Below are 13,099 nucleotides of genomic sequence, written 5' to 3' on the forward strand. Positions count from 1 at the left end.
TCCATCCTTCCGAGGTGGGTAAAATGAGGACCCGGATTGTTGTTAGGGGCAATATGCTGACTCTGTAAACTGCTTAGAGAGGGCTGAAAGCCCTATGAAGCGGTATATAAGTCTAACTGCTAACTAACTGCTATGTGAACCACGAAGCTTATTCATTAAAAATGTAGCCGTCCAGTTGAAAAACTTTTTCTCTTGTCTCTGTCTGTCTGTCTAATGTAGATAACATCCATCTCACTCTCAGAATGGCTGGTGTACAATTAATAGCATGATAACATAAAAATCATATAAAATGAATATATTCGTAAAAGAGCCAGGTAAAAACCAGGAATAGGTTGGACTAGAAGACCTCTGAGGTCCCCCCATCCTAGGATTCTAAGTTAAAAGTTAAAAGGCAGGGGAAGAGGAAAGGGCTTCAGGGAGCTAACCACCTCCAGGATTATGTGCCACTCTAACAAGCTCCATGCAAGTTGGAAGAAGATGATATTCAAACTCTTTTGAAAGGCTGGGAGAAATGGCCCACTTAAACCCTGAGGGGAGGATATTCCAGTGGGCAGGAGCAAGAGCAGAGAAGGTTCTCTTCCTTAACCTCACCAGGTGGAATTCTTTAATTGATGGAGTCTATAATATACCTTCCCTGCCTGACCAGGTGGGGTAAGCTGATGTGAAAGAAGTAAGGGGGCTCCTCAGGTAACCTTGCCCCCTGCCATGCAGGGCTTCAAATGTGATAATTGACATCTTGAATTGAACCTAAAAGCAAACTGACACCCAATGAAAGTCACACATCAAAGGTGTTACATGCACCATTCTTAGAGCACCCAAAGTTGCTCGCAGGGCCCCCTTCTCCAGCAGCTGAAGCTGTAAACTTTATTAAAGTTTGCTACCATTATTTAAACACTTCAAGAAAATGAGCATGATTGGGAATGAAGAAATGGCCTCCACCATGCTGCATTTGTTATAAAACCACCAGTTAAGAAGATAATAAAGGATTCCAACAATTTATCCATGGTGTAATCATCCTCATTTTATGATAATAAACCTGGAAAGGGATTAATTGGTCAGGTTTTTCTTCCTTCAACTGCACCTACTTGTCTTCCCTCTCTTGCTTACCTTCTTTGGGCAGTTGAACAGAGGGGACAGGCCCTGGGGAGCTTCCCATAAAAGCATACAAGCAATGCTCTGTACCTGCTTAATTGCCTTCTTTAATTTCTGCAATGAAAGCAAAGGTTCTCTCCAGTCTGGACGCAATTTGAATGTAGTTCCCTTTTTATCATCCCTGGCTATCCAGCACCTGTAGCCTCCCATATAGGTTCCACTGGAGAAGGCCAGCTGAGAGCCAAGAGCATAATAGCAATAGCATTTAGACTTATATACCGCTTTATAGAGCTTTACATCCCCCTCTTAAGCGGTTTACGGAGTCAGCCTATTGCCCCCATCAATCTGGGTCCTTATTTTACCCACCTTGGAAGGATGGAAGGCTGAGTTAACCTTGAGCCTGGTGAGATTCGATCTGCCAAACTGCTGGCAGCTGGTGATCAGCAGAAGTAGCCTGCAGTACTGCATTCTAACCACTGTGCCATCTCAGCTCAATATACAAACACTCCTAAGGCATATGCAGAGCACCAGATTGAAAAAGGCTGGTGATGATGGAAATCATATCTTATTAGAAATTGTAGAAAATATTCGTAACTCAGGTTGTAGATTTGGGCAGATGTTTGTCCTGGGAGTTTGCTGCTTGGCTCCAAGATGTTTCAGTACCAAACTAGGTAACATCTTCAGGGGGAGCGGGGGTGAGTGAAGTGAATCAACCAACCAGGATCTATATAACGGAACAAGACACTTCACCCAAAAAGCTGAAGATGTTACCTAGGTTGGTTAATGAAACATCCAGGAGCCAAGCAGGAAGCTCCCAGAACGAACCATATTATGTTATCTTACTATATTCTTCCAAAGGGCCAGAAGGTCAAAACTCAGCAAGCCTCATCAACCCATCAGCTAGCAATGGGGGAGAGGTACTGAGAAATAAAAGCAGTCTCCCTCCCCTTTATTTGCAGTGGGGTCTCCGCTGGACCAGCCCAATGCAGTGCAAGAGCAATGGATCTAGGCTTATATTTGGCTCGCTTCTTCGAGGCAAGGGCTACCGCCTGTCAACTTCGACCTCCGCGGGCTCGGGGAACAGATTATAGCCACGGCGCGGGCCAACTGGCTGAAGCTCTTTCTTCCACCGGGTCAATTCGAATCAACGCTACTTTTTTTTCTTTCCCCAGCCGGTTTTCCGCCCACCTTATCCCGCGCTCCAGCTGTTCGGGTTTGAGTCCCTCCCTCGGTCACTCCGTGGATTGGGCGAGCGCAGGAAGCAAGACGAACCGGATTCGCTTTCGCGGCTAGAAAAACCGACCAGGCACAGATGGGCCCGGTTTGGTCGATTCCGGATTGGAGCGGGTGTTTAACGGGCCGAGATCGTCATCTCGGGGGGCTGAGCGCGGGTTCCTCCTCTTTCCTTAGCTCCTCCAGCCGCGTCGCCAGCACCATGGCCGAGGTGCCCCCAGTGGTCCGGATCAAGGTCTCCCTCAAGATCCAGCCGAATGACGGCCCCGTCTTCTTCAAGGTGGACGGCCAGAGGTTCGGTCAGAACCGCACCATCAAATTGCTGACGGGGGCCAAATACAAGGTCGAGGTGGCCCTGAAGCCGGGGACCGTCCACGCCACGTAAGTGCGCATCCCTCGCCTTCCCCGCCAGCCGCTTCTCTCTTCCTCGTAATCCGCCCGCCCTTATTTGCAGAGCACCGAGATTTATTGCTGGCGAGCGGATGGGCAGGCGCTTCCATTTTTCCCGCGGTGGGAATTGCAGCTTCTGTTCGCCGGTTTCGGACAATGCCTCGCTCCTTTCTCCCCATTAACGAAACAACCCTGGCAAGCAGCCGTAGTGCGGGAGATCCAACACACCCATCCGGGCTCCCCGCTTCTCGGAGAGCGATAAGGCTCGGAGAAACGCCCTAGTCGCGCCCTGCTAGGTGAAACCATATAGCACAGGCGGGGGGAAAAGCAATGGGACCCAGGCCTAACCCTGCAATTATCTTTAGGGCTTTAGGCCCGGGACGAGAAAATAGGGACCGCTGCAAGAAACGCCGAGGAGAACGGCGGCAATCCGGAATGAATGCGGGGAAGCCGGTTAATCGGCGAAAGCTTTCCAACTTGATTATATAACGGACCGCCGGCTGACCCAACCTCTTTTCTGTTGGGTGCGGCTTTACGTTGGGGACATAGCCAGGTTTCATCTATGATCAATTTCTATTTAGAATTACAGTCTCCCTGCGGTATCTTTTCAGCCTCTTGAGATCAGTAAGTTCGCGGCTTGTATAAAAAAGATAGCAAAGATACCTTATATAGCTCTGCTGTATTTGGGGATATGGTAGATGTGGCCCAGTTTCCCAAGGCTGGAAGCATTGGGAGGGAAGGGGGTGCCTTCCAGATGTGGCTAAAAGTCCCATGTTCCTTTGCAACTGATCGTGCTGGGAAAAGGTTGCTGTTTGGAGGTCACAAGGTTGCTTGTGCCTATTCTAGGTGAAGAGAAGTGCAACAGTAAAGGCTGTTGCCTGGAAGTGTACACATGCTTTACATGCACAGTATTTCCAGGCGATGCTAGGAAAATTCTCTTTCTGAATATCTGGAGACCTGATGCCCTGTATGGGACTTGGGATCTGAGCACATGGGGCATCTTGGTTTGTATAGGGCAACGCACAGGCTTGATATACATGATTCAGTACCAGTTGAGGCAACTTCTTTGTCTTCAAACAAAATATTGAAATTGAATTGCTGAATTGATTTGATATATTGGATCAAATTGGATGCTTTTAGTCTATAATTTAGCAATTTGGTGGACAGCTGTGCACATGCTTCCTCTTTATTGAATCTTTATTTAAATTGTTGGAGCTTCGTGATTCACATCCTCCTAATTAAGCTATGTAAGAGTTATGCTGTATCTTGCATTTCTCTGCCTTTTGAGCTCTCAACATCCAAGATTTCTAAGTCTTCACAATTTTCTTTGAGCATCCTTATTTGAATTGTCTTAATTTAGATTAGTGTTCTTTAAGTGATGGTGGAATCAACATTATGGATTTTATCTCAAAAGAGATAAAGACAAATTTTAAAGCAGCATTTTTCCTTCCAGCCCCCAGTACACAACCATTTTACACATTTCCTCCTCAATATTTCATTTTGAGTGAAAGATTATTTAAGAGGTTATTCCCGTCCCAGTTTAATTGATTATGTGCCATAAGTAATTTTGATTCCTAGTGTCTACACTGATAGATTTTTATACCTGATGATTTATTCCTAACCTCTAATTTATGATTTCCCATGGTAGGAGATGCTGGAGGCAGACAATCACTGTAGTGATAATAGCAAAGGCATCAATTCTTATTGCATGAGAGCAGTGGATACACCACATGGATAGAAAATCATTATCACAGTTTAGATATTTAAATTTTTCTCCAAACTGGTATAGCTATCCTCAGAAAGGTGGGTAACTTGAAATGACTGAACACATACAAATGTACTTTTCAAGTTGGCAGCTGTTTGAAGTTACAACTGCCCAAACATCTTAGGGAGATATTTACGGGAGTAAGATTCGAACAGCTTGATAGGGAGATTCCATTCTATGCCCTACAATGAGCAACTCTGCATTTACAGAGCAGCAGAGATAGAAGACCTGGCTCACATCCTATTTGATTGTTGCCTGTATAAGACAGTGAGAGACAGGTACTTTGGTCTATATACCAAATGAATAGCCCATTGGGATCCCCATATCAAAACAACTTACTTTATGTGCTGCCAGAACCTAAAATAATATTTAACACAGCACAGTACTTAAACAAATGGTTCGGTTGAGATCTGCATACGGGGACTGGTTAGGGTAGATTGTAGGGGTGACACCGAAATATAATTTTATGTCATCTTATTCTTTTTACATATTTATGTATTAAATTATTGTATCTTACCCTATAACTATTGTATTTTTACCCTACTCTTATTTTAAATTGTTTGTATAGGATTCTATTGGTGATGTGTGTTTGAACCCTGTGCTTTGATATGGCCTGTAGCAGTGATGGGGAACCTTTTTTCACCTCAGGTGCCAAAAGCACGCACACCCGCTATTGCAGATGCTCGTGTGCCCACCCCTATAATTTAATTCCTCCTGTGCCGTGCACATTTGTGCACGGTTTTCTTGGAGCCTGGGGAGGGTGCAAATGGCCTCCCCTGTCCCCCCCCCCAGAGGTCCTCCAGAGGCCAGAAACAGCCCAATTTCCAGTGGGCCTGGTAGATCTGTTTTTCACCCTCCCCAAGCTCCAGAGGCTTTCTAGGAGCCTGGGGAGGTGGAAAAATGGCCCAACGTGCAAAATGGAAGTTCAGGAACAGACTTCCGGGTTGCCCATTGGGCTGCTTTTCTCCCTCAGGAGGCTTCCCTGAAGCCTCCAGAGAGTGAAAAACTGCCCAACGGGCAAACTGGAAGTCTATTCCCGAACTTCCGGTTTGCATGTTGGGTGGTTTTTCACCTTCCAGAGGCTCCAGGGAAGCCTCCAGAGGGAGAAAAATGGCTGAAAATCAAGGCGGGAGATCAGCTGGCCAGTGTGCACATGCGTGCTGGTTCTGACAGGGCAACGCCTTGTGTAGTTTGTAGTAGTTTGTAGTTTATTGGGATTTATATGCCGCCCTTTTCCCTGAGGGGACTCAGGGCGGCTTACAACCACAGGGGGGGGGGGGGGGGGTGCAAGGTCAAAAACAAAACAATATGTGAAAAAGAAAAAATAGTAAAACACAACTTTCATTCAACAATCAAACACTCGGGCGGGTGAATTGGAAGCCTATCCCCAGGCCTGCTGGGAGAGCCAGATCTTGAGGGCTGCGCGGAAGGTCTGGATAGTGGTGAGGGTACGGATCTCCATGGGGAGCTCGTTCCACAGGGTCGGAGCAGCAACAGAAAAGGCTCTCCTCCGTGTGGTCGCCAGTCGGCATTGACTGGCAGATGGAATTCGGAGGAGGCCCAGTCTGTGCGATCTAATTGGTCGATTTAGGGAAGTAATCGGCAGAAGGCGGTCTCTCAAGTACTCAGATCCACTACCATGGAGTGCTTTAAAGGTGGTCATCAGTACCCTGAAGCGCACCCGGAGACCAACAGGTAGCCAGTGCAGCTCGCGGAGGACAGGTGTAACGTGGGCGAACCGCGGTGCGCCCACTATCACTCGCGCGGCTGCATTCTGGACTAGCTGCAGTCGCCGGATGCACTTCAAGGGCAACCCCATGTAGAGCCCATTGCAGTATTCCAGTCTAGAGATCACAAGGGCTCGAATGTGTGCCCTCAGAAATGGCTCCATGTGCCATCTGTGGCATGCATGCCACATAATAATAACAACAAAACAACAACAACAATAATAATAATACAACTGGCCGCTGTGATACAATTGTATAATAATAATAATAATATATATAATAATAATATATAATAATAATATTTTCTTGTCTCAGAACAATGGAATCATTAAGTACTAACAGATATTAAGATTACCAAACTCTGTTTCAGGACAATGGGAATAGGTGGAGTGACTGTGCCTCTTGAAGAGACAGCAAGAGAACCACAACTTGTTACTTACACTGGCATCTATGACACAGAAGGAGTTCCTCATACCAAAAGTGGGGAAAGACAACCTATACAAGTCAACCTACAGGTAGTGTATATCACTGAAAGGAGGGTGGTGGAGGAGGAGGATGAAAAATAAATGGAATGAAGTTAGTAGAAATAAGAGTGAAACAAGTAAATTGCATGATCTGATCATATTCTTCTTTTTATGATAATGATTGTCCTTGGGCTGCGTATACCTTTTCAGATTTTTATATTTGTATTTTTCCCTGCTTCCCAAAGAAGCAAACTAATTTTGTGGTCAGCTGTTATACAAAAGAGACCCACTAACTACAATGCAGTTTGCTTCCTGACCCTAAGATTGTTCTGCCTCTTGCTACTCGAAAGAAAGAGGTTTCTTCCCAGAATGCACAACCTTTATTTCAGATGATGTCCTGTCTGATTTCTTCTCACAATGCACTTTCACTTTTTAAGCATTTGTGAAGCTTGCAGCTATAACTATAACCCACCTTTACTTTGCCAAGCCCATAACCTCAAAGTACGTCCTTGATTAAAATCTCAGAAATTGAAACAGTGAATGAGGCAAGAGCAGAGGTCATTAGCTTGGAAGAGTTATGATCAGAGCTAGATGCACTCATCTGACTTGAAAAAATCCTCTTGTCTACTTCAATTGAGGAGAGGGAAGTTCAGCATCCCATGTCTTGGTACAAAGCAAAGATGCACCACCTGAAGGACCATGGCTACACGCAATCCCAAAAGCTTTAGATTTATCCCAGAGGAAAATGCGTTCCTTGTCAATAGCACCATCTACTTTTTTTTTCTGGTCCAATCTACTTTCGGGAATGTGTGACAGTTTTCAACTGGGGAAAAATTGTTCATACCTGGTATGCTATATTTAGAACTGCAAAATGTTGGTACTTTTTCTGCCAAGGATCATTAAATTGGATAAAACTGTCCTCTTAAGGAAGTTTCTAGAATTTTCTAAATAGGTTTTGGCATGACCATCATGTGAGCAATTTCAAGGAGTCATATTCCTGGAAAGATCCTAGTGTGTCTCTTATTTCATCGTGTTACTCATTTATAGTCATTTCAATAAAACTATGTAGGGGAAATGGATTTTAATAGCAAAGCACAATCCTCTAGTATCCTCTATTATCAAGAATGCCTCTGGGCTTCACATAGGTTTGATAGGCATTCTTAGAAAGCAGGGGGCTGCAGAACTATATTTGGGAGAATGCTGGCCAGCTAAGCAAAAAGGGAAGCTAGGGAGATAAGACAGCAGAATTGATGACCAGAAATGGTCTGGAATAACTTTGCCCAACTTACCTTCCTGGTAAATTGATGTTATTATTTGTCAGAGTTCTCATAAGATGCTCATCTATGTCTAACATCCTAAAATACCATATTTTTTGGAGTATAAGATGCACCTTTTTCCCTCAAAAAAGCTGAAAATCTGGGTGTGTCTTATATACTGAATACAGCATTTTTTTTGCCTACGAAGCCCCAAAATGGCTGTGCATAGCTTTTAGGAGGCTTTCACAGAGCTCCTGGGGGCTGGGGAGGGCAGAAATGAGAAAAAAGGACCATTTTGTGCTCAATTCTACCCCCCATCCCTCAGGAGCAGTCTATAAGCCTCCTAAAGGCAATCCATGCCCTTTTTTGACAAAAATGGGGCGGTTTTTGCTCGTTTTTGCGCCCCCCCCCCAGGAGCACTCTACAAGTTGCCTAAAGGCTATTGATGCCCTTTTTTGGAAAAAAAGAACCAGGGCCATTTTTGTGAAAAACAGGCTGTTTTGGGGAGGTTTGCAGAGTGCAAAAACTTTTTTTTAAATTTGCCTCTTCAAAATCTTGGTGCGTCTTATACTCCGAAAAATACGGTAATTAGTAATCCATTTTTTTGTTATTACATCATCTTCATCAAAGTTTATGACAAAAGTGGGCAGCCTGTGGTTCTAGACTGTACCCCATCCTTCTAACCTCCTGCTTTTGAAATCTCTGGCAATGATTTCTGAAAAGTCATAGTTGCTCACCATTTTGAATTCATAAATATATGGAAACTCTGAAGTAACCAGCTAAAAAAGCAAAGAATCACTCCCAAATCCCAGATTGGCTTATGTGTCTCATGTGTCCCTAACCCTAACCCCCCTCTTAATTTAGGAACCCTTAAAATATTAAATGTGTCTCTTGTCTACTCCAATTTATGAATATTAAGCAGTAAACCTAAGTTTACTTAAGAAAACTTTCAAAAGTTCTGACAACCATTGCTAGAGATCCACATGTTTCACGTGGGAATCTGATGCTTAGCTCTTCATAAGATTTCCTCATGGGTGTAGATGGGAGAGACCATTAAAATAACTTTGGGACTACAAGGTCATTCTTCTCTGCCTAAGCTTAAGTCAACAGTATCATTGTCATGTCATCTGCTAAAATCTGCCTGTGGTTTGGCTATTTCTTCTCTCTTGAAAAACATTTGAAATCAATGACTCTGCAAATGGAAAGCATATCTAATGCTGCATTTTTAAAAGTATGAGGTACCAGGATAAAGGTGAAAATTGATTCCGGATAAAATGTACATTTGATTTGGTGAAATTAAAATTCAAACTTAAAAAAATATATACATGAAGTACAGCTGATATGATTATTCTATATGTTTAAGAACTTTTCTCTTTGATTAAATTAAACAATTATAATTTTAAAACAATACTAAAGGTCCCTTTGATGCTACATCTTAAATTTGGGGGCTAGAAATCTGTACCATAACCCTATCACTTTGCACTTTATAAACTAATATTAAGCAAATATTCATATCTGATATATGAGACATAGAAGTTTCTGATTCTGAGTTGACTCAGAAGTCATTATGGAAAGGAGTTTTATAATAATCACTCCATTGGAAAAATTGAAATATGCACAGATGAGCAAAGGTCAGTCCACAAACCCTGGGCTGAAACTCTGACAAAGTTTAGCTGTCATCAGTAACATGACCAAATGCTTTTTGCAGTGTTTCTTTAAATTGGGTTCTTTTAAAATCCCTGATTTCCAATATAATTTTGCTTTATGACAGGAGTGAAAGCAGTGTGGCCTTCTGTCACAGCAGTGGGATAGATGCAACCAGTGGTGGGTTTCAAAAATTGTTCGAACCTACTCTGTAGGTGTGGCCTCCTTTGTGGGAGTGGCTTGCCGCCCATGTGACTGGATGGGAGTGGCTTGCCACCCATGTGACCGGATATGAAGATGCCGGTGACACTTGTCAGAACCACCTTAAATTACCTCACACACAGCACTGTCATGCATAAGAATATGATGTAAACTTTTTTTTAAAAGGCATCTTTGGTTTGCATTAAAACAACTTCAACACATGCCATGTTCTGATTGCACCACAAAGGCAGTAGTCATCCTTACCTTTCACAGGCACTGAGTTTTATAAATATGAGCATGATAGTGTAGAATAATCATATCCAAGGACCAGTGATAGGTTTCAAAAAATTTTGGAACCTCTTCTGTAGGTGTGGCCTGCTTTCCGGGTCCACTGGTGGAACCTCTTCTAACTGGTTCGGTAGATTTGATGAATTGGTTCTACCGAATAGGTGCAAACTGGTAGGAACCCACCTCTGGATGCAACGTGCTACCCATCACAGCATAACCTCTCTTTTGTCCATTGGATTTCTCACCTTTTCTCCATCTTTGCCCCTATTTCCTGCCATATTTCCCTTTGTTGAACCTCTCTCTCCTCTCTTGTATACTAAATTCCCCAATTATTATCTCTTCTTGCCCAACATGTTCCCTCACTGTTTTTATGTACCACTTCCTTGAGCAGTTTCTCTCTTCATTCTACTTTCCCTGCATTGCTTTTCCCAGCACCCCTCCCCTCCCCTCTTCATACTCATTTCTCCATTTCACCATTCTTTTCAGTTTATGACCATATTATTTATTTCATTAACACAGAGATTTACTACAGCTCCACATTAACTGAAGACTCTCTTCTTAATATATTTCTGAAGAAAGATAATTTCTAGCAATCCCAAAGGTGCTTTTTCAAGAGGCAACTGGACTTTCTGGTTCAGCTAAAATAATGCAAATGACCAGCTGTCTGCAAGGAGTATAAATTCTTCCATTCCCCACCCTCCAGTCAGAGCTAGCTTCTTGGATGAGAAGCGAAACTTCTTCAAAGAAAAAATGAGGAAGTCCAGTTGCCTCCTGAAAAGCACCTTTGGGACAACCATGACCTGGATGACTGAGAATCTCCATAGACAATTTCTGCCAATGTCTTCCCTTGTTTACCTTTAATAATATATATAATCACAGACAAGAATTTTATTTCAATCATAAAGAAAACTTTAATTCCTTAAGTTTGAGTATCTACTCAATGGTGAAAATAGATCCCTCACTCCAAATTTTTAGGAAGAGAGAGGCCCTTGCTTGATACAGGAAGAAAGGACTTGGCAAAGATCACCTCATTCTTGCCCTTTCAGCAGAAATGTTGCTCGGAATAAAACTGCTGATGGAAAGAGCTCTTGCAAATTTAGATCCAAACTATAATGTTCATTGGCGCTTATGTTACAATCTGAGGCAGATTTATTCGGCAGTAAAACTTTTAGCCTCTTCCCAGATGTGAACAGATTGCACCGATACATATCTGTCTATTTTGAGAGAGGGGGCTTTACTCCTTGCTATGCAACATGATGTGGGTTTTATGGCCTCTTGTATGGTTTGGTGGGTCATGGCAATACATAAAGAGGAAACGCTGCTCTGGTGAAACAATGAGATGAGTTTGTTTCTCTCTAGGTCACTGACCTTGGGGCTTTTGAAACAGTCTGGCAAGTCAAATTTTACAACTATCACAAGCGAGACCACTGCCAATGGGGAAACAGCTTTGGCTGCATTGAGTATGAATGCAAACCCAACGAAACGCGCAGCCTCATGTGGATCAATAAGGAAACCTTCTTCTGAAGTGAGGCAACTGTGTCTGGACAATTGCTTGGTGAAATAACTGATCTTCAAACCAGTGCAAAGCCTTACTCAGGCCCTCGGTTGTAGATGTGTTTGTGGAATAAACCGGATTCCTCCCTTTCCCCATCCCACAACACAAATAGGTTTCCTTTGAAGCTGACGAGACTCGCTTCCAAGTGAGTAGGTTGGAAACGGTGGTCACAAGAAATGAGTGTTGCTGGGAAGATGGCTCCTGCTCCCTCTCTAAATGTGAACGGCCCCTCACTGGGGTGAATGGGCAAAAGATGATATTGCAATATCCACTAGGTTCTAGAAGCTCCCTTTCCATAATCATCCTGAGATGCACTGTTTGTGACACCCCCAAATCATTGTTTTTAGAATGTTATCTGCTCTACATGGTAATAACAGTTTCTCTCTTTTTGTGCTCAGTCTGGTTCTCATTCATGCTACCAAGTATTGTGAAATGCAGCTTCACTGCTGCCGCTGTGCTCTGAAATTCAGGATACCTTCTCCTTTCTACTAATGCTTTTCCAGAACTGAGGAAGTTACTGGACTATGACTCTCGGCACTCCACGCTAATTGGGTCATTTGGTTGTTCTGACCCTGCAATAGCTGAAAAATCATAGATTCCCATGGTACAGATTATAGTGCACAGTGCTAATTTCAGGCAACAGGGCATCCGATAATGTAGTAGTAAATTACTATCTGCTCAAATTGTTTGCTTAATATTCATAGCGAAGGAGTAGGATTGCTGAATATTACATAACTTGAGTAAGTCTTCACCATAAGCAGTGATGGGATTCTTGAAATTATGCAAAATATCAATGGTTTTAAATTGTCATATAATAATTATTTCATCTACAATTAATTATATCCTAATGTTGCATAGCAAAGCCCACAAGTTTTCAGATTACCTGTCCAGCAATATTTTAAAGAAAAAATGAAAATAATTTGCTACAAGTAACATTTGAGCTGCAGCAGTTCAGAAATTTCAGGTCAAACATGATTTTACCAGGATGCTCTCGAAGTAAAAAGAAAGCTATTTGTATAAGCTTCTGCAGGATTCTGGAATCTGGTGCTATACCCTATCTGTTTACAAATCTGTGGCAAATGAGAAGCACATCATTTACCTCTTATGAATTTCAGATAATTGTTGCTTCTTTTACAAAGTACAACTGGATTAATAAGATGAGGTTGTGTTGATGCTACTTTGCAATTAGTGTATTTGTGCCATTCATGAGAACAATCTGTAAAGTGATAAAGCTTTTGATCTTTGTAATAAATGAGTTGGAAACCTGTGTCGCTTATTTAGCATTCTTGGAATAATTTACTTGTACCAATTCAATAAGCAACAGAAAATTTGCCATGCAAAAGCAGGGAGAGAATGCTGGAACTGGTACATCAACAAAGTGATGTATAACCATTTTTCATACTTATGACAACAACCATGTTACTAATTTAACAACTGTAGTGATTCACTTTTATTATAAAAAATTAGAAGCCAATACAAGCTAC

General features: G+C 42.6%; 1 protein-coding gene across 1 annotated transcript; it reads left to right on the forward strand.

Annotated features, from left to right (window-relative positions):
- Positions 1 to 1,522: 1,522 nt before the first annotated feature.
- Positions 1,523 to 12,886, forward strand: CNRIP1 (cannabinoid receptor interacting protein 1). Its single transcript, XM_032213639.1, has 3 exons — positions 1,523 to 2,706; positions 6,578 to 6,722; positions 11,420 to 12,886. The coding sequence occupies exons 1-3, from the start codon at positions 2,405 to 2,407 to the stop codon at positions 11,582 to 11,584; spliced, it is 612 nt and encodes a 203-aa protein (XP_032069530.1). The 5' UTR covers positions 1,523 to 2,404; the 3' UTR covers positions 11,585 to 12,886.
- Positions 12,887 to 13,099: the final 213 nt, after the last annotated feature.

This window comes from Thamnophis elegans, chromosome 3 (assembly GCF_009769535.1).
Source record: "Thamnophis elegans isolate rThaEle1 chromosome 3, rThaEle1.pri, whole genome shotgun sequence".
Taxonomy (NCBI): Eukaryota; Metazoa; Chordata; class Lepidosauria; order Squamata; family Colubridae; genus Thamnophis; species Thamnophis elegans.